At 46.3% G+C, this 26472-nt stretch overlaps 1 protein-coding gene across 1 annotated transcript; it reads left to right on the plus strand.

The window, feature by feature from the left end:
- The first annotated feature begins 5111 nt into the window (after positions 1 to 5111).
- Positions 5112 to 15201, plus strand: BSX (brain specific homeobox). Its single transcript, XM_070952535.1, has 3 exons — positions 5112 to 5367; positions 11376 to 11572; positions 14938 to 15201. Exons 1-3 carry the CDS (start codon positions 5112 to 5114, stop codon positions 15199 to 15201), a joined length of 717 nt encoding a protein of 238 aa, XP_070808636.1.
- The last annotated feature ends 11271 nt before the right edge of the window (positions 15202 to 26472 follow it).

The following is a 26472-nucleotide window of genomic DNA, read 5'->3' on the forward strand; positions in this document are numbered from 1 at the left end:
AAAATTGATTTATATGCCGCCCTTCTCCGGAGACTCAGGGCGACTTACAATGTGCTAAGCAATAGCCTTCATACTTTTGTATATTTATACAAAGTCAGCTTATTGCCCCCCACAACTGGGTCCTCAATTTACCTACCTTAGAAAGGATGGAAGGCTGAGTCAACCTTGAGCCTGGGGAGATTCGAACCTGCAGTAATTGCAGGCAGCTGGTCTTAACAACAGGGTGCTTTAAACCACTGTACTACCAAGGCTCCTGCATTCATCGTCCACCTGTGGCTTTACTCCTGAGTCGGCCCCTTGTTCCTTAGCTGTTCCCTTCTCTTGGCAGCTCTGCGCATGCGCACACTGGGAACAGGATCCAGCTCTTCTTATACCTCACTGATGTCCGACTCCCAAGGCAGCTGACAACTAACAGATGGCTCTGGCTCCCTCTCTGCCTTTGACGCAGAGCACTCGTCAGAGCCTTCCCCAGACTCCAGGACTGGCCCATGTTCTTCCCCAATCTCCTCACTGTCTGAGTCTGCCACCAGCTCCGTTGGCTGTTGGAGGTCCACAACATCTAGAAACCTCTGTCTCTACTTCCTCCTCCTTAGAAGACAACTCCAACAAGGCCGTAAAATTGGGGTTATTCAGAGGTTTCCCATTCCAGTCCTAACCAAACTTAACCCTGCTTAGCTTCTGACCCCCAGCCAGGGTCCACCAGCTGTTGACCCCTGGTATGGATTCCAGTTAGACCCAATTTCAGGGTAAAGTCCTCTTCTCTTTGTCCTTCCCAACAGAAGTCCTGAATGAATAGAGTCAGTTCATTGAAAAGTTAGTGACTGCACTGGGTTTCAGCAGGTTCTGACCAGTTCTGGAGAACCGCTAGCGGAAATTTTGAGTAGTTCAGAGAACCAGTAATAAAAATTCTGACTGGTCCCACCCCCATCTATTCTCTGCCTCCCGAGTCCCAGCTGATCGGGAGGAAATGGAGATTTTGCAGTAACCTTCCTCTAGAATGGGGAGGGAATGGAGATTTTACAGTATCCTTCCCCTACCATGCCCACCAAGCCATGCCACGCCCACCAAGCCACACCCACAGAACCAATAGTAAAAAAATTTTGAAGCCTACCACTGTCACTGCACTCTAATGACTGCACAACTAATCCATCAGATCAGACTTCCTTGATCTGGTTCCTTCTAACTGTCTGAACTTCCACTCATCCAAACCAACATCTTCGCTTGGAATGTTGCAAGTTAGCCCCGAAGTTGCCCGTTCGAGGAAACCCATCCTAACTTTGTTCCCTGGGATCTAAAACGTGGCTCGTTTCGCTGTTTTGCCCGTGCATCAATCCTCAAGGCTTTTACTCCGGTGTGGATGCCACCATCATGGAAAGATGGCCTCGCCAGCTCAGTGTCATCACCGGAGATTGGATGGATGCCCAGGAGATCCTTAAACCCAGATCAATTCTGGAAAAGGAACCCCAGGCTGCTTACCACAAAGGACTCTCATTTGTAAGTTCGACCAAGCTGGCGGTCTGCTTCTATTTTGTTTTAAACAATAGTTTCATGACAATGAGCTGTTTTTTTTTAATAATCCAATAAGACAGAACAATGAAGCGATATCTGGAACGGTGCGCTGGGCAGGCTGCAGCCTTTTCCATTATCCTACAGACGAGCATGAGGGAGTTAGAGCAACATTAACTCATGCTCTCCAAGTTGCCTGTTCATTAAACTATCATGATTGCCGTTTCTATTATTTCCAGGGTTTTGCCATTTATTTACCATTTACCAGCTCATACATATGGAAGGCATGGTTTACAGTTCCTGGAGAACTGCACTTTTCATCCTAATTGATTCTGGTAATTAATTTGTTCTACCTGCTGGATTAGATGGAACTGCTGTCCATGTGCCCAAGGATTACCACTTGTCTTTCTAACATCTCTCCTAATTATCTAATAGCATGGGTTGCGAGAATTCTGGCTCTATTAAAACATTTTGACTATTAACAGCCCCTGACTGGAATTGTGATGACAACTCGATTTTGACAAATTAGAGCTTAAAATTGGGGAGATGAAGGAGAAGTGCCTTTTTTTAATTTCCCTGAATTTAACATCAATAATTAGAGCAATTTTCCAAGATGCGAGCTGAAATTATCTCGGCTGTGATGTGGAGTATCACCCTAATTTTAGCAAATTGACTCTGGGGAAATGAGTATTACAGATTAGAAGGGGGTAAAAAAAAAAAGCCAGAGAAACAAGAAAGAGAGGGAGAGAGAGAGAGAACATGAAGAGAGAAAATAAGAAAAGACGAATCATATGATTTTAAAGAAGTGAATATAAATAAAATCCCAGCAAAATCATGGATTAAGGTAAAGGTAAAGGTTCTACTCGCACATATGTGCTAATTGTTCCTGACTCTAGGGGGCGGTGCTCATCTCCGTTTCAAAGCCGAAGAGCCAGCGCTGTCCGAAGACGTCTCCGTGGTCATGTGGCCGGCATGACTCAATGCCAAAGGCGCACGGAACGCTGTTCCCTTCCCACCAAAGTGGTCCCTATTTTTCTACTTGCATTTTTTACATGCTTTCGAACTGCTAGGTTGGCAGAAGCTGGGACAAGGAACGAGAGCTCACCCCGTTATGTGGCACTAGGGCTTCAAACCGCTGAATTGCCAACCATTCGATCCACAAGCTCAGCATCTTAGCCACTGAGCCACCACATCCCTAAAATCATGGATTAGCCATGTTTAATGTTGACCCAGTGAAATCAATCAGCATCTTCAGATGTCAGTGCCTGTTTTATAATTTATGCATTTGTCCAATTCAATATTAAGGTGGATTAAAATACATTTGAAAGGAAGTACCACAGTATTTTTGGTGAATCGTCTTCATGGCAAAAAAAAAATATGTAGGTTTCTTTTCTTTGGCTTTTTAAAATTAGGAGCCTGAGTGGTGTAGGAGGCATGCCTCCTACTAAGGCAGCATTTAACATCCAGCTGCCTGCAATTACTGCGAGTTCAATTCTCACCAGGCTCAAGGTCGACTCAGCCTTCCATCCTTTCTAAGGTGGGTAAAATGAGGACCCGGTTTGTGGGGGCAATAAGCTGACTTTGTATAAAATATACAAAAGTATGAAGGTTATTGCTTAATGCATTGTAAGCCGCTCTGAGTCTCTGGAGAAGGGCGGCATATAAAAATCAATCAATCAATCAATCAATCAATCAATCAATCAATCAATAAATGAAATCCCATTTTTGGGGCTAATTTGAAAGTGATAACTCACACATCTTGCAGAAATCAGAGTTTTGGGAGTAATATTTTTTTAAAAAAGTAGCTTTGTGGTTTTTAATGAGATGTGGGATAACTTCTTAAGAATCTTTCCTAACTTAATACCCTCCAAGTGTGCTGGATATGCCGCTCTGGAATTTCACCCATCAGAACCTAAGTCAGTCCTAAAACATCTTTGGGGTACCAACTTGGAGAAAATGGGTTTAAAGCACAATCTCTTCAGTATCAAAAACGCCTCTCAGGTGTGCTGTTCTCTGCAAAAGGATTCTCCCATTGTAATACTTGCAATCTGCTTTCTTGTCTCTCAATATATCCTGTGATATCCCTTCTTCTATTTTTTTTTTTTTAAATTTGATTTATATGCCGCCCTTCTCCGGAGACTCAGGGTGGCTTACAATGCGCTAAGCAATAGCCTTCATCCTTTTGTATATTTATACAAAGTCAGCTTATTGCCCCCACAACTGGGTCCTCAATTTACCTACCTTAGAAAGGACGGAAGGCTGAGTCAACCTTGAGCCTGGCGAGATTCGAACCTGCAGTAATTGCAGGCAGCTGGTCTTAATAACAGGGTGCGTTAGACCACTGTACTACCAAGGCTCCTAATTGTTTGGAAACCATGATTTATGGCCGAGCCAAATGATTTACAGACAAAGGGCTGTTGGATTGTCTCTGGACAGGTTTTCAGGATGGGTAGTCCATCATCCTAAACGATAGCTTAGTCCTAATTGCAACTTTTGCCCATTGCGGTCCTTTACACCTTCAAACAGGAACAGTGGAATTTGCACAACAGGCTTAAGGTGGTTATTGGCTGTTATCCCTTTGTGGGCCTCACACAACCCAAAAATATTGGCCATTAGTTTCTTGTTAACATTAAATTTCATCTCCTGAGTCTTCGGAGAGGGGCGGTATATAAATTTAATTAATTAAATCTCCCTGTAGGATTGAAACGTCTACTTTATCATTAATTTGTTTTAAGTCTGCACCCAGTTGCACCATAGATTCTTCCGAACTTCTTCTTGACATCTTTTTTTTTATTCCTGCAAATCCTTCTTCTATTTCCTTTTTAACTGTTGAAGTCATCTTTTTGCCAAATTCTTCAAACTTTTTCTGCAATAAATCTGGTGAAATGCCCTTATCTGTAAGCTGTTCTAGTGAACTCCTGCCTCTGTCTGCCAGTTCAGCAGATTTTCTTGTGATTGCTGTTGTGAGGAAGTGAAAAAATGAACTAAGAGCTAGCCAAGCTAACTAGCTTCCCCTCGTCCAGTGGGGCCACCCAAAAGCCTACTTACTAAGCTCAGCACCTGCAGCCATCTCTTCTTCTCTTCTGGTTTACAGGTATCAGAATAGCGAGGCGGTTTGCCCCATTGAGTTGCAAGCTTCTTGTCTTCGCCAGTGAGCTTACCTGTAAAGGAGAGAAGAAGTGGGGGAGGAGGGAGAGACGTCGGACCCATTTTATCCTGCCCCATGGTCCCCCCCCCACCCAACCCGCCCACTCCCCGGGGTCCGCCGTTTCCAGCCCCCGCCGCTAACTCTCTCTTTCAGCACCACGGAGAGCAGCCCCGTCACTTGCCATTCAGGTGGGCGCCTCGATGCCCAAGCCAGCCTTCCCCCCGCCCTGCTAATTCGCCATTGGCTGGTTGGAGATGCCCCTCTCGAAGCGGCCCTCAAAGGCACATGTGCCTCCCTCCCGCCCGCATCCAAAAGATCTTGAAGATCGCGGCGCGCTTCTCGCCCGGCTCATCCAGGGGCGGCAGAGGAGAAGGCGGATCGCACCCCTCCTCGAACTCCGAGGAGAGTGGGCGCCCCGATCCGTCCACCACGAGCAGAGTTGGGCGAAAGGGACGAGATGAACCTCAACTTCACCTCGCCCGCCGTGGCCCCCAGGCCGACCTCCTTCTTCATCGAAGACATCCTGCTCCATAAGCCCAAACCTATGCGAGATGGGGGGCCCGAGGCATTCCACGGAGCCTTGGCCTCACGGGTGCCTCTGCTGGACTATGGGTACCCGCTGATGCCGCCCCCGGCCATTTTGGCACCTCACCCGCATCATCCGCTCCACAAACCCGACCATCATCATCACCCCTATTTCCTGACCACTTCGGGTAAGCGTCTCTTCTCTCCAGGATCAGCTGGTCAATGTGGCAGCGGGGAAGGGGCTTCAGGTTAAGAGTTTGAGGAGAGACAGAAGTTGGGGTTCCCTGGCAAGCGGCTAGGGTCAGGGCAAGGCAACCGAGGCAATTAGTAGAGGTAACGGACCCTTTGGGGGGAACAAGCCAAGAAGGAAGTAGGGCCTCGGGAAGGAAACCATGTTGATGTTTGAAATCGCCCAGCTGCAGGGCCGTAGCTGCGCGCACACGGGATCTTGGGCAGAGCAGAGGTTACCTGCGGAGATCCGAGTCTGCAACCTGTCGGGGTTGCGGTCCAGGTAAGCGAGCTGCCCTCTCAAGTAACAGCTTGCCCTCCGCTCCAATTCCGTCACGGGTGGAAATTCAGAGTCCCGTTTTGAGGTCTCTTTTTTTTTTCCCCTCTCCAAAATAAACAGCGATTTTATTTCGGCCGTTTTTAAGCGACAGTTCCGCTGATTCCTTCCACTCCTTGGGAGTATCCTTAAACGCAGCGACCCTTCCTGGAAATTTTCGGACAAATTTAACTTTTCAAATGAATCCTTATTTCTGATATTCTGAAAAGAACAAGCAAATTGGTTGCGCTTGCCTTATATACTTACTCTCTTTCGGGCCATCAGGGTGGCTATTTTTTTTTTTTTTTGTTAATTTCCAATTAAGTATCAGGAAGTTAGTTTTACAGAGTTCCTTCGGAAGTAAGTAAGGAAGAAAAGGATAGAAAGAAGGAAGGAAGGGAAGGAAAAGAGGAAGGAAAAGAAAGAAGGAAGGAAGGAAGAAAAGGAAAGAAGGAAAGAAGAAAAGGAAGGAAGGAAGAAAAGGAAGGAAGGAAGAAAAAGAAAGAAGGAAGGAAAGGAAAGGAAAGGAAGGAAGGAAGGGGAAGGTAGGAAGGAAGGAAGAAAAGGAAAGAAGGAAGGAAGGAAGGAAGAAAATCAAAAATCAAATCAAAATAAATAAAAAAGGAAAGAAGAAAAGAAGAAAAGGAAGAAAGGAAGAAAAGGAAAGAAGGAAGAAAAGGAAAGGAAGGAAGGAAGGAAGGGGAAGATAGAAAAGGAAGGAAGAAAAGGAAAGAAGGAAGGAAGGAAGGAAGGAAGGAAGGAAGGAAGGAAGGAAGGAAGGACTTCAATGATCAAAAAGTATTTGATCATTTTCAATCTTACATTCTATCCCATCAAATACTGAGTTTTCCAAATTTTCCCCCCAATAGGTGACAGGTACAGCTTAGAATCTGTTGAGAGAGAACCAGGAAAAGGCCGTTCATTTGGAAGGCGACCAAACCGTTACTTTTATTTGCTTTTGACAAAATCCCGATCTTTAAAGAGATAAAAGGGTTGTATATGCTGCAACTGTAGCCGCGACTCTTTTTTTAAAAAAAGGAAAGGGTGTGTGTGGGGGAGGAAAGATACTGTAAAAGAAGCTGGGATAAGCGCAGGCTTATCAGCGCAAACTTAAGTTTTGGGAAGGAAGGCGCTCTCGCAGGTCAGCGGGGCTCATTCTCAAGGACGCGCAGGATTGATTATAGACTCCAGACAGTCAGAGTATCGTATGCTTCTTTACTTGGGAGTAAAATTCATTTAAACGCAATAGAATTATTTCACCAGCACTGATGATCATCCCAAAGATGCGTTTTTTTTTTCAAGAGGCAAACTGGGCAAGTCCAGTTGCCTCTTGAAAAAAAGCATCTTTGGGACAATCATGACCTGGAGGACCGAGAATCTCCATAAACATTTGGCACATCATTTGATGATGTTACCTGGTTGGGTAAGGAAACGTCTGCAAGAAAACAAGAAGGCTCAGAGAGCACTAAGCCCTCCCCCCCCATTATTTCTGAGCATCTTGATGGTACAGTGGTCTAAGCACCCTGTTATTAACATAGCTGCTGCAATTACTGCTGGTTCGAATTTCTCCAAGGCTCAAGGTTGACTCAGCCTTCCATCCTTTCTAAGGTAGGTGAAATGAGGACCCAGTTTGTGAGGGCAATAAGCTGACTTTGTATAAATATACAAAAGGATGAAGGCTATTGCTTAATGCATTGTAAGCCGCCCTGAGTCTCCAGAGAAGGGCGGCATATAAATCAAATTTTAAAAAAAAATATCACTTATCGATAATTCGGGAGGGGGGGGGGTAAACAGAGAAAGAATACACCCCCTCCCCAAATTATCTTGGCACACTGGCCAAGGATTTAGAGTTTCACCACTTCAGAATGAAAAAAATCGGTTGACCTGGATTTGTTTCCCACTCTTTCCGTTAGTTTTATTCCAAAATAGAGGAGTCACTGCCCAAATCTAAGCAATGCAAAGTAACCTCTCAAAACTAGGCGAAACTAGGGGGAACGGCTATCCTGAGCCCATTTTTCCTGGCACCATCCCCAAGAACCAGGGACTTGCTTCGGCGCCCCTTCCCCAAGACACGTTCAAATTATTATTATTATTATTTTAAATTTGATTTATATGCCGCCCTTCTCTGGAGACTCAGGGTGGCTTACAACACGTTAAGCAATAGCCTTCATCCTTTTGTATATTTATACAAAGTCAGCTTATTGCCCCCACAAACTGGGTCCTCAATTTACCTACCTTAGAAAGGACGGAAGGCTGAGTCAACCTTGAGCCTGGCGAGATTCGAACCTGCAGCAATTGCAGGCAGCTGGTCTTAATAACAGGGTGCTTTGGACCACTGTACTACCAAGGCTCAAATTACCCCCTTCTCAAATTATCGGGAAGAATCCAGGATAAAAAAAAATAATAAAGAGGATGGGGAGAAGATTTTCCCCTGGCAAGTCTGTAGTTGCTATCCTATATATAAAACTTGAATAGACCGTAAACGTCACCGAAAAACGAAATTGCCCTTTGGAGGTGCGAAAGGCAGGATTGCTCAGAAACAGGAATCAGAGGGGTCAGAAGTCAAGCCGCGGGTAGTGGCGTCCCCACGTAACCCGGGACACGCCTGTAGATAAACGAGCTGTGTGTCCCGGACCTTTTATTTGGACTGGGAAGCCAAACTTACGCACTGTAGGTTCCAGGACGTCCCCTCTTCAATCTATCCCCGCCGGGAACGAGTCTCAAGGCGGGATCGGCGAGCAAGGAACCGCGCTTCTACAGGGCGAAGGATCCACAAACACGCGGGATGGGCAGGGGCGCTTTTCTTTCGGAAAGGAAGAGAGAAATTCGGTCCGAGAAAAAAAAGTGGAGCGCTCTCGGGCTCGAAAAAGGAATAATAATAATAATAATAATAATAATAATAATAATAATAATAATAATAATAATAATAATAATAATAATAATAATAATAGCAGCAGACCAGTCAATGGTATTTGTGACGCTTTTTTGAATGTTCAGTTGACTGAGTTTCAAGTTTAATGAATAAAGTAAATAATAATAATAATAATAATAATAATAATAATAATAATAATAATAATAATAATAATAATAATAATAATAATAATAATAGCAGCAGCACCACCAGTCAATGGTATTTGTGATGCTTTTTTGAATGTTCAGTTGATTGAGTTTCAAGTTTAATGAATAAAAGAGATGATGATGATGATGATGATGATGATGATAAATAATAATAATAATAATAATAACAACAACAGCAGCACCAGTCAATGGTATTTGTGATGCATTTTTGAATATTCAGTTGACTTGAGTTTCAAGTTTAATGAATGAAGTAAATAATAATAATAGAACAGCTTACATCCTCCGACGATACCTTAACAGTTCCTAGGTCCTTGGTTATGACTCGAGATGCTGAGCTATTAACCAGCCTCAAAGGCTGTGAATCTCACTAAAGATTAAATAATAATAATAATAATAATAATAATAATAATAATAATAATAATAATAATAATAATAATAATAATAATAATAATAATAATCCCTCTCCCCGGCGGCCGACCAAACCCCCGGGCCTTAGAAGCCTCGATGAGTTCCTCCCAAGAAGCTTCTTCTGGAGACTTTTTCTGGGGGTCCGGATGCCCTGGACCCCCCCTCGTCCGCTTCGGGGCTGCACCTCTCTCTTGAATTCAGGCGTCCCGGGTGGAGAGTGGGAGTTTTGCATCCCTCATCGCGCTTCCCCAGCGACAGGGCTGTCAGATGGAGGGGAAGGAAGGCCTCCGGGGTCTCCTCTGCAGGGTCGTTGTAAGGTAGCTTAGTTGAAAAGGACACCGATCGCATGGTCGGGCGACTCAGGGAGGGTCCGGGGGCCAGTCGGTAAATCACGACCCCCCTGAATGAGGGGGCTTGTATATTATCAACTCCGCCGCGAGGTTAGTCCGTAGCTCAGGCTGCTGGAGGCAGAAACAGAAGCCACGGAGGTGAGGAAAGGTTACTCAGAGCCTTCGTGTCGGGGGATGGGGGGAGTCATTCGACCCATTTTACAGAAAGGATGATAACAACCCGCACCCCGTTAGCAGCAAGCAACTAACTGTCCGTGTCTCCGCTAAAATAGGCGAAAATAGAGAGCAAGCCTCAAGGGCGTAGAACAGCTCCGATTCCATGTGGCGCTCCCCAATGTGTTGGGTGGGAGTAGAGTGCCCATCATCCCCAGCAAATGGGGCCTGGAGGGAGGACCCTAAAGGGCCCAAAACGCGCCTGTCTGTCTGTCTTCCAGCAAGCATTTGAGAGGAAAGAGGCTTCGCGCGGCAGGAATTTCCTGGCTGCGCCTAAAATTTTTAACTGTCCAAAAAAATAGAAGTTTTTAAAAGATGCTCGGAGGGTGGGAGGGGCGGCGGGGGAGCTCCCAAAATCATTGCAGGATCGTGGGGACGTACAAGCTGCGTGTCTTTTATGCGTGTCGGTGAGCTGCTTGGACAAGGGGGTTGACTTTCCACCTTGATTTTCGAGGCCTCTTTTGTTGCGCCTGGTTTTTTTAACAGTTGGCTCGCCTTTCTCTTCCTTCCTCGACCCGCCGAATGGACTCAAAAGAGAGGCCGGGCTGGTTTTGCACGAGACGCGAAGACAAACTATGATTCGTAGTTTAATTGGGAGAGTGAACACAGGCCTGGCCCTGCCGCCTTTTATCCGGAAAAACCTCCCATTTTCCGGATCAACTTCTCTTTCTTCCTTCCTTCCTTCCTTCCTTCCTTCCTTCCTTCCTTCCTTCCTTCCTTCCTTCCTTCCTTCCTTCCTTCCTTCCTTCCTTCCTTCCTTTCTTTCTTTCTTTCTTTCCTCCTTCCTGTTCTCCCTCTCTTCTTTCTCTTTCTGTCTTTTCCTTCCTTCCTCCCACCTTCCCTCCCTCCATCTTTCTCTATCTCTCTATCACTTTATCTTTATGTCCTTCTGTCTTTTCCTTTCTTCCTCCCTTCCTCCCTTCCTCCCGCCTTTCTCTCTTTCTCTATGTCTTTCTCTTTCTTTCTGTCCCTGTCTTTTCCTCCCTCCCTCCCTCTTCCTCTATCTCTCTATGTCTTTCTCTTTCTTTCTGTCCTTCTGTTTTTTCCTTCCTTCCTTCCTTCCATCCATCATTCCTTCCTTTCCTTCCTTCCTTCCATCTTCCTTCCTTCCTTCCTTTCCTTCTTTCCTTCCTTCCTTCCTTCCTTCCTTCCTTCCTTCCTTCCTTCCTTCCTTCCTCCTCCTTCTCCTTCTCCTCCTTCTCCTGCTTCTTCTTCTCGTTCCCCTACTTCTCCTCCTCCTCCTCCTCCTCCTGCTTCTTCTTCTTCCTCCTCCTCCTGCTTCTTCTTCCTCCTTCTCGTCTTCCTCTTCTCCCTCTCCCTCTCCTCCTCCTTCTGCATCGTCCTCCGGAATGCAGAGATGGGGGTGGCTGGATGGGAATTCCCAACCCGATCCAGACCCAACCTAGGCCTCGAGAAAGCGGGGAGGGAAACAGAGGTAGTCTACCCCACCTGGGGAAACGGGTAGCCCGTGATTGGCCCGGGGAAGCCGAAGCTTGGATCCCCCTCCTTTTAAAAAATCCTGGATGTAGACCGGGGGGGGGATGACTGCAGTGTCTCCCTCTCCCCTCATCCTCCGACCAGGTCCTTGTCTTGTTCCCCGCAGGGGTGCCCATGCCGGCGCTCTTCCAGCCTCATCCGCACGCGGAATTGCCGGGCAAGCACTGTCGCCGCCGGAAGGCCCGTACCGTTTTCTCCGATTCTCAACTCTCGGGCTTGGAGAAGCGCTTCGAGATCCAGCGCTATTTGTCCACGCCGGAGCGCGTCGAGTTGGCCACGGCGCTCAGCCTCTCCGAGACGCAGGTAAGGGCCGAGGCGGAGGGGTAATCCCCCCCCAACCTTGCCAAGTCGTGGGGGGGGGGCACGGGACAAAACAGCCTTTATTATTTACGAATTCATTTTTTTTTAATTTGATTTATATGCCACCCTTCTCCGGAGACTCAGGGCGGTTTACAATGCGTTAAGCAATAGCTTTTATACTTTTGTATATTTTATACAAAGTCAGTTTATTGCCCCCACAAACTGGGTCCTCATTTCACCTACCTTAGAAAGGATGGAAGGCTGAGTCAACCTTGAGCCTGGTGAGATTCGAACCTGCAGTAATTGCAGGCAGCTGTGTTAATAACAGGGTGCTTTAAATTTGATTTCAGTGTATTTATTAAAGTTTTTATGACGCCTGTCTGGGAATCAAACGACTCTTAGACGGCTTACTAGCGGGGAGGTGGCCTGAACCCCCGGCTTCTTCTTAGCATCAGGCAGGGACCCCAAAGGAAGACGGCACTCTCGGGGGAACCCCTGTATGATGCCAACTTCCTACCGACTGGCTACTGAACTGATCCGCTCTCTGCAAAGGTGACTGTAAATTGAGGTCCCAAATGGAAGCGCGTAGAATGCGAAGCCGCCATCTCGAAGCAAATATGGGAAATAACAGTAGTCATGATTCATTAGAGTTTTGGGCAAAATTCAGAAAAAGATTCCATCTCCCTTCCAAGATATTATATATGTATAATATCTTGGGAAGATATTGGGAAGGAAGGAAGGAAGGAAGGAAGGAAGGAAGGAAGGAAGGAAGAAAGAAAGGAAGGAAGAAAGAAAGAAGTGATAGATAGATAGATAGATAGATAGATAGATAGATAGATAGATATAGATATAGATATAGATATAGATATAGATATAGATATAGATATAGATATAGATATAGATATAGATATAGATATAAAGGTCTCTTGTGATGAGGATGGATCCCACTGGAGTAGGGATCGAATAGGACCCGGCAAAGAAAACATCGGAAGGTTTTTATGGAGATTCTCTATCATCCAGGTTATAGTTGTCCCAAAGGTGTTTTTCTTTGAAGACCTTTCGCTTCTCGTGCAAGAAGCTTCTTCAGCTCTCTTCAGCTTCTTGGAGAAGAGAAACGTCTTCAAAGAAAAACAAAGGAAATCCAGTTGCCTCTTGGAAAAAAAAAGAAAAAAGAAAAAGAAAACATCTTTGGGACCTGGAAGGTTTCACGCGGGTTTGCTCAGAAATAAATCGATGAATTTCAGTGGGCTACTAAATGAAACTTGTAACGGTCTGCACCCTCATCTCTTCCATCCACGGGGGCGAGGAGGAGAAAAATATGAAAGAGAAGGAGGATAAGAAGGAAAATAGAGGAGAAGGAAAATAGAGGAGAAGGAGGAGGAGAAAGAAGAAGAGGAGCAGGAGCAGGAGCAGGAGGAGGAGGAGGAGGAGGAGGAGGAGAGGCTGCAGGCAGGCAGGCAGGTAGGCTGCACGTGAAGATATTTGATGCGCACCAGCAAAACTCCACTGGATTTATTTTCGAGAAAAGCGGCATCGGATCTGAGAAATCAAACGCCTATGGAAAAAAATCCGAGGCCCCCTGAATGTGTGAAAAGGGCTTTCTCCCGCTCCTTCCTACCCAGTATGTCTGAGAGGAAGGAGAGCAGAGCGGGGAATTCAGCAAGCGACTCTCTCTCTCTCTCTCGCTCTCTCTCTCGCTCTCTCTCTCTCGTTCTCCCTCAGTTTCCCGAGTGTAAAATTTCATAAGGGCCTCTGCTGAGTTCAGGAGAGAAGTGGGGACAAGCAAACGCCAAATTCTTCTCAAGTGACTTGAATGGAAGTCCCGTCCTTCCCACGCTCCCCCGCCTCACGAACACGTGTAAACGAAGACGTGTAAACGTGACCACACGGGGTGGGGGGGGGCAGCGTTAGGCCAACCGGCTGGTTCTTTTTCCCAGGGCTCTCTGGCAGAGGAAGACAGCGCAGCGCCCTCTAGAGATTGCCGACCTCCAATGCCAGGACCTGGGGGGGGAGGAGTTGGGGGCGGGGGTTGGCCGGTGAGGATGATGGGAACTACAGTCCAATAACATCCGGACAGTCCCGTTTTGTACTGACCGGAAAATAAGACGATCTTAAATAAGGCTTAAGGGACGGGGTGGCTCAGTGGCTAAGATGCTGAGCTTGTCAATCGAAAGGTGGGCAGTTCAGCGGTTCGAATCCCTAGTGCTTCGTAAGGGGGTGAGCTCCCGTTCCTTGTCCCAGCTTCTGCCAACCTAGCAGTTCAAAAGCACGTAAAAAATGCAAGTAGAAAAATAGGGACCACCTTTGGTGGGAAGGGAACAGCGTTCCGTGCGCCTTTAGCGTTGAGTCATGCTGGCCACGTGACCACGGAGACGTCTTCGGACAGCGCTGGCTCTTCGGCTTTGAAACGGAGATGAGCACCGCCCCCTAGAGTCGGGAACCACCAGCACATATGTGCGAGGGGAACCTTTATCTTACCTTTAAATAACCCCCTTCACCCGCCCCAAAGAAGATTAAAACAAAAAAAACCCAAATTATTCTGCTCATTATTCTGGTGTCTTCAGGTGAGTTCATACGACGCTAATACCTTAACTGGACCACAAATCCACAAAAGAGTTGAGTTGGCCAGATAGATGATAGATAGATAGATAGATAGATAGATAGATAGATAGATAGATAGACAGACAGACAGATGATAAATGATAGACAGATGATAAATGATAGACAGATGATAAATGATAGATAGATAGACAGACAGACAGATGATAAATGATAGACAGATGATAAATGATAGATAGATAGATAGATAGATAGATAGATAGACAGATAGACAGATGATAAATGATAAATGATAGACAGATGATAAATGATAGATAGATAGATAGATAGATAGATAGATAGATAGATAGATAGACAGACAGATGATAAATGATAGATAGATAGATAGATAGACAGACAGACAGACAGACAGACAGACAGATGATAAATGATAGACAGATGATAAATGATAGACAGATGATAAATGATAGACAGACAGACAGACAGACAGACAGATGATAAATGATAGACAGATGATAAATGATAGATAGATAGATAGATAGATAGATAGATAGACAGATAGACAGATGATAAATGATAGACAGATGATAAATGATAGATAGATAGATAGATAGATAGATAGATAGATAGATAGATAGATAGACAGATGATAAATGATAGATAGATAGATAGATAGATAGATAGATAGATAGATAGATAGATATAGATTAACCAAAATTCTCCCGAATCCAGCTCTGCTTCTAGTTGCAATGGGTGAAGCCAGATTTCCCGACTCGCTTCTCTCTCTCCCCCACCCCGACTCCCCGCAGGTGAAAACCTGGTTCCAGAACCGGCGGATGAAACACAAAAAGCAGCTACGGAAGAGCCAGGACGACGCCAAAGCGGCCGGGCCCGAGGGGGCGGACCTGGCGCCCGGAGACTCTGAGCTGGACCCGCCGGCCCAAGCTAGCGTGGCTTCGACCTCCGAGGTCCGTCCAAGCGGCCCCGTGCCGGCTTTCCTGCCGGAGGACCCCGAAGACGAGGTGGACATAATCGAGGGCGGGGAGCTGTGCGGGCCTCAGCACCTCATTTAAGGCGCTGGGGGGTGCGCGGAACGTCGGAACTGGAGCCGGTGGCTCAGGCCGGGAGGGAAGGCGAGCGAGCGAGCGGCTGCTGAGAGACTTCGGGGGGTCCCAGAGGGATCAGAGGACCCTCCTCTTCCTTTTCCCTTCTCAGGACGAAGGGGGTTGCTTTGCCAGCATGTCCCGCCCAACCCTTCCTCGAGGCCAGGAAAACGTCGTGTGAAACGGGATGGGAGGATGCGGGCTGGGGGTTCTGAAAAACTCGAGGTTGGAAAACACAATCTCTTAACATTTACCGTTCCTCCTATCTCACCTTTCCGCTCTCAACATCCCCAGTGAGAAAAATGCTAAGACTGGAAAACAACTCGCATCACCTCTTTGGGCTGAGTTGTGTGAATGGGACTGGGTTAGGGTTAGGGTTGCTGGAAGGCCACGGGGCTTTTCTCCAGGTACCCACAACCTGTAGGAAAAAAACTTAGAACGCGTGGAAAGCCCGGACAGGTGAGGAAACATCCACATACCGGCTGTTTTTTTTTTTCTTCCCCAACTCACGTGAAAGTGGCGAGATCGTTTCGGGTCACAGGGTCGTCGGAACCACGCGGGCGACCTGATTCTGCGCGTTTTTTATCCCCGAATACTCCTGCAAGCCTCCTTAAGATACGTGTCGAAAAAAGAAGGGGAGCGGGATCGAGTGACTAAAGCGCTGCGGAACCCCGTTTCTTTGGAGCAGGCGTTAAAAGGGGTTTAACTCGGGTCGAAATTTGTTCCTGGTTTGTGGGTTTTCAGGGCTTTTTTAAATTATTATTATTTTTACAAATCAGGGGCGGCTAGTTCTCACGAACCCGCGCTAGAGGAATCGACCGTCCTTCGGTCGCTTCACAAATCACCTTTTGAAGCCGAAGGAAAGTTTTGTCATGGGGGTGGGGGGAGGTCGTGAGAATGGAAGGGGAAAAAAAACCATCACCAAAACGGAGCGGAAGGAAGGAAGGAAGGAAGGAAGGAAGGAAGGAAGGAAAGAAAGAAAGAAAGAAAGAAAGAAAGAAAGAAAGAAAGAAAGAAAGAAAGAAAGAAAGAAAGAAAGAAAGAAAGAAAGAAAGAAAGAAAGAATGAATGAATGCCGGTCTTGAATTTTACCCGTGGTGAAATAAAACAAAACCCTGTGGAAGAATTCAGGAAGAGAGCTGATCATTTGAAACCTAAAACGGGGCTGGGAAAGAGCGAGGGGGAAACTTAAGAGCAACCGGCGGGGGTCTCCAAATCATGCGTGTCAAACTCTTTCTTGAAAGGACCCCAAAGGGAATCGGTGCTAGGAAAGCAGGAAGAACGAAGTCTCCCGGCGCTTTAGAAAACTGGAAGTGGTTTTGGTGGACGTCTTATATCCGTTTATTTGAGAGGAAGCCCCGTTGGTTTAAGCGGGACAGGTTGGCCCGGAATCATTCAAGAAAAGTCAGCCGCAGATGGATGGCGCCTTCGCTGGGGATGACTTCCCCGCACTAAAGTGGGGAGGGGGCGTTCTTCTCCAAACCCAGCAGCCCATTAAGAAAGTGGGGGGGGGAAATCGGCCATATTATTATGGGCACAGGTCCGGTATCCTCATCTCGTCTTTCTTAAACACGGGTCCTAAATTTTTTAAGGGGCCAGTGGACTAGGTGGCTCAGTGGCTAAGACACTAAGCTTGTCGATCAGAAAGCTCGGCAGTTCGTCGGTTCGAATCCCAAGTATGGGCTTCCTGAGTGAGCAGGGGGTTGGACTAGATGACCTCCAAGGTCCCTTCCAACTCTGTTACTGATTTTGTTCGGGAGAAGGGGGGGGCTTTGGGATCCTGGTCCGCTCTAGTGTGTAAACCTCACTGGTGTAATTTGATGAAGGGTTGACGTCTGAATCCATCCAAGTGTGGCTTACACCTAGGGTGAAGCAGCTTGTGCCTTGGTGCAACGTGAGGGTTAGGTCACTGTGTATGTATTGAAATGACTTTTCCCAAAATGATTATCTTCCTTGTGCTTCTAATTATATTTACTTTTCAACTATTGAGATTGGGCTCCTCAAAATATTTGTTCTAGAAACATGGTGAACTCAATGTCAAAATTTCCTTCCTTCCTTCCTTCCTTCTCCTCCTCTTCTCCTCCTACTCCATCTTCTCCTCCACCTCCTCCTCTTCTTCTCCTCCTCCTCCACATCCTCCTCTTCTCGTCCTCCACCTCCTTCTCCTCTCTTCTTCTTCTCCTCCTCCACCTCCTCCTCCACCTCTTCTGCTCCTTTTCCTCCTTTTCTTCTTCTTCTTCTTCTTCTTCTCCTCTTCTTCCTCTCCTTCTCCTCCTCCACCCTCCCTCCCTCCCTTTCCAGATTTTTGAGATACGTCAGCTCCCATCACACTAGAACCTCTTTGCAAATGGATTAAACAGAATATTCTTTCTGCAGATCCTTGCAATCATATCCTAATTTGGTCCAAAACTCTCACTCTTATGTTTTAGTGCATTTTCTTCCACACAGTGTGAATTCTGAAACGCTGAGAGAGAACCAGGAAGGAGCCTGGTGTTGAATATTCCTAAATAAGGGCTTTTTGAGCATTCATTAAACTGTTTTGCCTTTATCTCATATACCTTCCTTTTTAAGACTTTGGTGGACCGTATTTTTCTCTTAAATCTAAGATGTGTGGAAAAATCTGCTCTGAAGGCAGAATCCTAAAATGGGGATGACCATTTCTATTTCTTTTTCCCACTCCTGGAAACATTTTCAAAAACAATGACTGGAAATTCTCAGGCTGGTTTTGGTCCTCACTCTTTGATGTTTTAGTGGTTCCGTCTACCGTCTCCAATCTCCATCCAAACACTAGATTTTGCCCAGTCATCAGCAGCAAAGATAGATGACCATGTTCTCCTTGGTTGTCCCACATGCAAACACACACAATTTTATGGTTTGCTAAGACACTGAGCTTGTCGATCGAAAGGTTGGTTCGAATCCCTAATGCTGCGTAACAGAGTGAGCTCCCGTTACTTGTCCCAGCTTCTGCCAACCTAGCAGTTCGAAAGCACATAAAAAATGCAAGTAGATAAATAGGGACCACCTTTGGTGGGAAGGGAACAGCGTTCAGTGCGCCTTTGGCGTTGAGTCATGCTGGCCACATGACCACGGAGACGTCTTCGGACAGTGCTGGCTCTTCGGCTTTGAAAGGGAGATGAGCACCGCCCCCTAGAGTTGGGAACGACTAGCACATATGTGCAAGGGGAACCTTTACCTTTACCGAAATAAAACAAATTATAAATGGCGAAAAGAAGCAGAAGTTGGCTGATTTGTCTCCTTGGAAATCTCTTCTTCGTTGCTATATCAGAATTATGTATGGATGCATCATATAATCCGAAGCAAATTCTATCTGTTTGCTTAAATTAAGCAATGTTAGACTGCAGTCTGAATTTTGATTTGAAATCTGGTGACTTTTGAGTTTTCATACTTCTAACGCGGGAGGTTCAGCAAATGTAAACTTTCCCGAGCATTTTTTTTTTCCAAGACAGATTTTTTCTGACCCTTTCAGAAAGAACTGTGAAGTTTATCCTGTAAATTAAGTTAGCTTAATCGGTCAAAGATATTTACATGGCTAAACATGTGGTCTGATTTCTTTGCGAGCAGATATCTAAACAATAAAAGCATGCACAAATGAATTTTCAGTGAGGGTGCCTGTAACGAGACTGGACATGAAGCACATCAAAAAATGAAGCTATTCTTTAAATATTTTAAAGTAAAATTATAAAGAAATGTATGGAAGCGAGGAAGGGAAGAAGGAATCAAGCAAGCAAGGAAAGGAGGAAGGAAGAAAGATGGAAGAAAGGGAGGGAGGAATAGGGAGGGAGGGTAGAAGGAAGGCGGGAAGCAAGGAAAGGAGGAAGAAAAAGAGATGGAAGAGAGGGAGGGAGGGAGGGAGGGAGGGAGGAAGGAAGGAAGGAAGGAAGGAAGGAAGGAAGGAAGGAAGGAAGGAAGGAAGGAAGGAAGGAAGGAAGGAAGGAAGGAAGGAAGGGAATACCTCACTGCTGAGAACTGTGTCTTTTACCAGAATGGAGATACAAAATATCCAGGTACCACTAGATGGCAGCAAAGATTTAGAGTCTTCTGTATCTCTATTGCCCTCTACTGGTTATCTGGATTTCTGAAGCCCAGATGTGGTAGTCCTAGTTTAACTAATCTGCAAACGTAAGCAAATTGGTGAGCTCGCCAACTGATTGGTTAATACCTGTATGATTAATTAACTTGCAGCCTATTTCCAGGGAGAAAAAAAACACTGAATTAAACTGTATTATGCCTTCAGGTCAGGTCCCTATTCTTGTACTCTTAAGGTTGCTGCAATGCTTCAGAAATTTGTTGGAAGAAGAGCTTTGGACTTTGGACAAAGAATGTATGGTGCTTTAAGGGGTGTCAACTTGATTTCATTGAAGATAGCATCAGGGTTGTCGGGTGGCTGGGTGGGCATAGCCGGTGGTTGCAGCCAACAGGGTGGGTGTGGCCAGCTCAACGTCACTGTTCTGACTTAGGCTCCCCGATACAGTAAAAGCACACGAGTCCCCAAAATCCTCTTTTTATTTCAACGGCTATGAATTCTGTTCATTCACAGCCTGTTCATTCTCAATCTGTTCATTCACAGATGAGTCCCAAATAGTTGCAAAGAGCCCGACAGAAGTCTGCCACAGTCCTTCGGGATAAGGCTGATAAACACCCACCTTTATCTCCCTTGGCATGCTGCCAAGACCTAATTGGCAATTGACTTTGCAAGGCCACACGGAGCACAGAGTCAAAACGGAGCTGCAGAATTTAAACCAACCAGAACGAACAAAGTTGCTTCCTGCAAAGGCATACGTGCCTTTGCTCCTCATTTATGTCTTATGGGAGGGGCCAATCATCTCCAAGCCCTACTCCCGAGTCGACCCTTTTGTTTTAATTGCTCTTGCCTTCTGGCAGCTGGCCGTATGCATGCACTGGGAACAGGTTCTCCCTGTTCCTCTGCCTCACTGATATCCGACTCTGGAGGCTCCGGAGTCTGCACATAACTCCCAGATGGCCCTGGCCCCCCTCTCTGCCTCTGACACAGAGCCCTCGCCTGAGCCTTCCCCAGGCTCCAGGGCTGGCCCATCTTCCTCCCCAGCCTCCTCACTGTCCGACTCTGCTGCCAGCTCCGCAGGCTGCTGGTGGACCACAACAGTCACTCGCTTTGGGTGCACCTGTGGTGGCCCAGGTGGATGGGGGGATCCATTGTCTCCAGCACACGCCCAGGGTGGCTCCAGGGTGGCCCTGCAGATCTCGCTGGCTCCAGGGTGGCCCCGCAGATCTTAGACTGACCATATTCCAGGCTGGATGGCCGCCACCAACTTTTAGATCAGCGCCTGGCCAGCTTGGACCTGGGCCAAGACGCTGGGGGCTGGGCCTTTGCTATTTCCAGAGCAGTCCCGCGGGCCAGATCTAACCATATCGCGGGCCGCAACTGGCCCACGGGCCTTTTAGTTTGACACCCCTGCTTTAAGGCATCAGTTCCTGAAATGAATGTAAACCTGAGGGCCAGTCAGATACAGTGATTAAGGCACAAGGCTAGAAACCAGGAGGCTGTGAATTCTAGTCACTCCACTGTGTGACCTTTGGCTGATTTTTTTTCTCTTAGCTCAAGGGACGTGTTCTGCCCCAGCTACGGACCCCAAAGAACGCAGCACACACAAAGTCCGTTCAAACCTTAGTTTACTCAATAAACCAATCTTTTACAACAACCGCTGTTAATTAATTGCATTAACAGCCGCCAAGATTTCAAAGAATAATAACTGAAAGTTTACTATGGTTGGCAGAATGCCCAGAAGCAATTTGCAGGAAGCTGATAAGATAAGCAAGACAAGACACGAAGGTATGTGAACGAAGTTGTTCCCTGCAAATTGCTTCAGTCGGCGTTCCTCCTTAAATAGGCTAAGGGAATGGCCAATTAGCCCCAAGCCTTACTCTCGAGAAGACCTTCTCCTGAGGAGCCACTCCTGCCTTTTGGCAGCTCTGCGCGCCCGTGCATTGAGAAGAGGCTCCTCCTCTTCATCCTCTTCACTTAAGGGAGCTTCTGGAGGTTCTGAAGGCCCTGGCTGAATCCCTGCCTCTGGCACCACATCTTCTCCAGCCTCCTCATTGTCCGACTCGAGTGCCAGCTGCACAGGCTGCTGGCGCAGCACCAGACCAGCCTCCTTGCTGTCTGAATCAGCTACTAGGAGGAGGAGGAGGCAAAAAACTCCCCAAAACCTTACCAAGTAAACTTAATGGACTTGTTCATGAATCAATTTGACTTGAAGGTATGCATGCACGAAACCTACACCCAGTGTTTTTGGTCAGTCTTTGGCTTAGTGTGTCATGCTGGTTTCAGAAAACTGGTCCAACGGAAATAAAGAGATATTGTCTGTATCGAGTTGCGAAACAGTTAACATCCCTTACCACTGTTTTATATTGTACCTGAGCAACCTTTATCTTACGACAGAACGACGTTTCTGAATGTCACCAACTTTTAAGATAGACGGACTTCAACTCCCAGAATTCCGTGGGCAGCAGAATTCTGGGAGTTGAAGTCCAGAGTTCTTCAAGAACCATTAAGAACCCTTACTAAGAACCATTAATAAGAGAAAGAAGCTACTTTGCTTTTACGCCCACTTGTATTCCCATGAACTCAGTCTTGTTAGACCTCACCTCTTCATGCCATGCTTTCTTGTTCTTCTACCAACCTTTTTCAACCTCGTGTCTTCCACAGCCTACATGTTTCGACAGTCTCCCATCAATTTTAGAAAGAGGGAAACTCTAAAGACTTCCATCGTAGACGTAGCAATAACACTTATATACGGCTTCACAGTGCTTTACAGACTTCTCTAAGTGGTTTACAGAGTCAGCATCTTTGCCCCCAACTGTTGTAGCCCACCGGCGGCCAGCAGAGCTGGCAGCAGAGTCAGACAGTGAGGAGGTTGGGAAGGAACTTGGGCCAGTCCTGGGGGCTGAGGAAAGCTCGGACGAAGGCTCTGCATCAGAGGCAGAGAGGGGGCCAAGGCCATCTGATAATTATGTGCAGCCTCCGGAGTCTGACAGCAGTGAGGCAGAAGAATAGCGGGAGCCTGTTCCCAGTGTGCACATTCGCAGAGCTGCCAGAAGACAGGAACAATTAAGGAAACAGGGTCGACTTGGGAGTAAGGCTTGGAGAAGATTGGCCCCTCCCATAAGACATAAAAGAAGAGCGAACGGGACGTGAGCTTTTGCAGGAAGCAATTAGTTCATCTGGCCGATTCAAGATTTGAAAGTTCTGTTTGTGACTCTGTGCCAAGTTTGGCCTTGCCCTGCGTCTGGAAATTAGCTCTCTGGCAGCGTTCCATGTGAGATAGGTGGGTGTTGATAACCTTCCTCTGAAAGACTGTTTATTGCAGACTGTAAATGAAAGTAATTTACCGTCGTATAAATAAAAGAGGTTTTGCGGGACTAAGATTGTGCTTTATATTTCTGAGGAACCTTAGGCCAGAACACCAACAATCTGGGTCCTCATTTTACCGACCTTGAAAAGATGGAAGGCTGAGTCAACCTTGAGCCGGTGAGAATTGAACTGCCGGCAGTCAGCAGAATTAGCCTGCAGTACTGCATTCTAACCACTGTGCCACCACGTAGAACATCATAATATTGTAAAGTCCTGTTTGCATTCTCCTAAGTTCTACAAATTATGATAACATCAGTACTAAGTTCTGGCATGAAGAAACATTCAAAAGGGGATTCAATTCCATCTGATTTGTCTGGAGAGAAAAATACAGATTAGGTTTAATTAATTATGCAGCGAAGAGCGTCATATTTTCGATCGATCCACTGTTATCCATTTAATTCATATTTCTGGCTCTGCTCCATTGTGGAATTCGTCTCTCGGTCCATTACTCTCAGGTCAAGATCACCCTCATCTAATCAAAATTCCACCCCTCTGATTTATATTCCAATATTTCCAGATTATCCTTTTTTCCCCAACCTATCCTGGCAGGAAAATCCTAAAATGCATAAGATTTAAATCCAGATATCATTTTTTTTTTTTTGAGTAATATACTTTACCCTCAAAAGTTTAGCAGTCTGGATCCGAAGGTTTCTAACAGAAATTCCTCTTCAAGTAAAAAGCTTTATCGCAGTGGTAACATTCAATTTTTTTTCCCATACTGGTTCTGTGGGCGTGGTTTGGTGGGGACCCCCTGTGACTGAGTGGGCATGGCCAACTCGATGTCATTCACACCACGCCCACTCAGTCACATGACCCCCACCACCACCAAGCCACACCCACAGAACCCGGTAGTGAAAAAAATGTGTGTATATGCACCAAAAGGGCTCATAGTGAATGCTGTGGCAGAGAGAATTCGAACTTTTCTCCCTCCATTCACAGCGGAGTTGCTGCTCCCTTTATGGTCCCACCCTGGCTACCTCCCTCTCAGGGACTACCTTAAAGGGAGAGGCTGCAGGGTTTTTTTTTTTAAATCTGTCTGGGCCAAACTATTTAATTCGATTTTATTTCTGCTTTTTAAATTTTGTATGTATGTATTTTATTGTTGGCTGTTCACCACCCTGAGTCCTTCGGGAGTAGGGCAGTATATATATCAAATAAAAGTAAAAGTAAAGTAAAGCTCCGTTGTGAAAGGAGGGAGAAAATTTCAGAGTCTCTCTGCTGCAGCGTTTAACGTTGAATGGTTCGAGTGGTGGGAAGAGGTGAGCGAGCAGCCGGAAGGGGTGAGTGGCGAGCGGGCAGGCGTTGGCGGGGCCAACCAGTGTTAGTTTTTACCGGTTCGGCGAACCGATTCAAATTGTCCCTACCGGTTCGCCCGAGCCGGTCTGAACCGGTTGAATTTCACCCTTGCTTTATCTGTAACTTTGTAAAAATTGTCCTGCCCTCCAGGTTGATACAGAAAGCATATCTGATCTTGGAGGTGAGCAATTAAGACATTAAGCATTGTCAAACACATGGCCATATTTGCATTTTATCCTAATAATAAGCCCATCAGCTCATTTTCAGGAGACTGAGGCCCCTTCAACTAAATCCTCTGATCAAAGCAAAAAAAAAAGAAAAAGCCACTTGCATTAAAAAAAAAAAATATCAGAAAAGGAAATGCTAATTTAGACCCCTTAATATATGATGGTAAGAGAGTCCTTCAATTAACTCAATTCTATGGCTCGGGGAAATCATAATAATAATAATAATAGGTACAAAGAGTCAGATTAGAAAGGTAGAAATACTCATTAAATCCAAAAGGCCCAGCATTCATTATTTTTAACATCTGGGGCTAAACAGACTCTTCATCAAAGAGATACCTTGTGTGCGTAATGGGTTAAATTGAGAATATAATCTAATTAAAATATTAGGCAATGAATAAAGTTTCTTTGATATCCCTCTAAAGGGTGATGTTAAAAAATAGGTTCTCGAGCTTTGCCGTAAAAGGAATTATCACTTTTAGTCAGAAAAACAACAGAGCTCATCAGAAATACTTCAAAGTCGCGCCTTTTTGGTCGCTTCATTGCTATTTCTACGAGCGGATCAGCTCTGAAGAGCAGCAATCCAGACGTACAAATTCACAAGTTGCATTTTGGAAGACTTAAGCGAGAATCGTAAGAGGAATAGGAGTTAGACAACGGTTTTTATTGCGCAATCTCATTGAAAAATGGTGTAAACCAGGGGTGTCCAATTCGATTATATTGAGGGCCGCCTCAGGGTTGTGTTTGACGTTGGGGGGCCGGAGTGGGCATGGCCAGCTCGACATCACTCGTGTCAGGGGCGCCTGTGGTGGCCCGAGCACTCTGCCAGTGAAAACGACCTCCCGAGCTCCGTTTTCAGCTCCGAGGATCTCCTGCAACCCTCTGCCAATGAAAACAAAGCTCAGGAGGGCCACGTGCAGCCCTCCCGAGCTCCGTTTTCGCTGGCAGAGGCATTGTGGGCTGGTCCTTCATTGTTTCCAGGGTGGCCTGACGGGCAGTGGTGGTATTCAGCCGGTTTGGACCAGTTTAGGCAAACCGGGTAATGGCGACCTGAGGGTGGGGTGAGACAGAGAGAGATGAGAAAGGAGAGAGAGAGGAAAGAGAGCGAGAGAAAGAGAGGAGAGAGAGAGAGAGTGAGGAGAGACAGAGAGAGAGAGACAGAGGGGAGAGAGACAGAGATGAGAGGAGAGAGAGAGAGACAGAGAGAGAGAGACAGAGATGAGAGGAGAGAGAGAGAGACAGAGAGAGAGAGACAGAGATGAGAGGAGAGAGAGAGACACAGAGAGAGAGACAGAGATGAGAGGAGAGAGAGAGAGAGAGAGAGAGAGAGAGAGAAAGAGAGAAGAGAGAGAGAGTGAGGAGAGACAGAGAGAGAGAGACAGAGGGGAGAGAGACAGAGAGAAGAGAGAGAGACAGAGAGAGAGAGAGAGAGACAGAGAGAGATAGAGAGACAGAGAGATGAGAGAGAGAGAGAGAGAGGAGAGGAGAGAGAGAGATGAGAGAGAGAGAGAGAGAGAGATGAGAGGAGAGAGAGAGAGAGAGAGATGAGAGAGAGAGAGAGATGAGAGGAGAGAGAGAGATGAGAGGAGAGCGAGAGAGAGAGATGAGAGGAGAGAGAGAGAGATGAGAGGAGAGAGATAGAAAGAGAGAGAGAGAGATGAGAGAGAGAGAGAAAGAGAGAGAGAGATGAGAGAGAGAGAGAGAGAGAGAGAGAGAGAGAGAGAGAGAGAGAGAGAGAGAGGGACCCTGAGAGATACCTGTTTCCCACAAGACATGGGTAGGCATGGCTGGTGTGTGTGTGTGTCATGTGACTGGGTGGGAGTGAGTGACATCAAGTTGGACACACCCACCCAGGTTTTGTGGCTCCCGGTGTTTTCTTTTCTGTGGGAAACGGGTCCAAAATGGCTCTTTGGAGTGTTTAAGGTTGCAGACCCCTGGCCTAGATCTAAGTTCTTCATTTAGGCTGACCCTTAAACCATCAAAAGGTTTTTTTGGGAAAAAGATGGGAGCCCTGGAATGGAGGGAAGGAAAGAAAAGAAAAGAAAAGAAAAGAGAAAGATCGCTTCTAGTTCATCGTACACTCAACGTTTTAATTATCAACAATAAAATCCAACAAAAATAAGTAAGGCTGAATGAAACTCATGGAGAAAAACATCCCAGATCTTGCAGAAGTTCATGAAACTCATCGTGGTACGCTCGTCCATTCGGACCAGGGGTTAACTACACGGCGAGAAGAAAACGGGGGGGGGGGAAGCAGGAAGAGCGCGGTGGGCCTACGAAGGTCGATGGGGGACGCCCCAACCCCCCCCA

The sequence above is a fragment of the Pituophis catenifer genome, unplaced genomic scaffold (assembly GCF_029215685.1).
Source record: "Pituophis catenifer annectens isolate HBS135680 unplaced genomic scaffold, rPitCat1.0.hap2 SCAF_12, whole genome shotgun sequence".
NCBI lineage: Eukaryota > Metazoa > Chordata > Lepidosauria > Squamata > Colubridae > Pituophis > Pituophis catenifer.

Coding starts and splice junctions, on each gene's coding strand:
- BSX (XM_070952535.1), top strand. CDS start 5,112: ATGAACCTCAACTTCACCTCGCCCGCCGTGGCCCCCAGGCCGACCTCC. Junction 5,368..11,375: donor CTATTTCCTGACCACTTCGG/GTAAGCGTCTCT, acceptor TGTTCCCCGCAG/GGGTGCCCATGCCGGCGCTC. Junction 11,573..14,937: donor TCAGCCTCTCCGAGACGCAG/GTAAGGGCCGAG, acceptor GACTCCCCGCAG/GTGAAAACCTGGTTCCAGAA.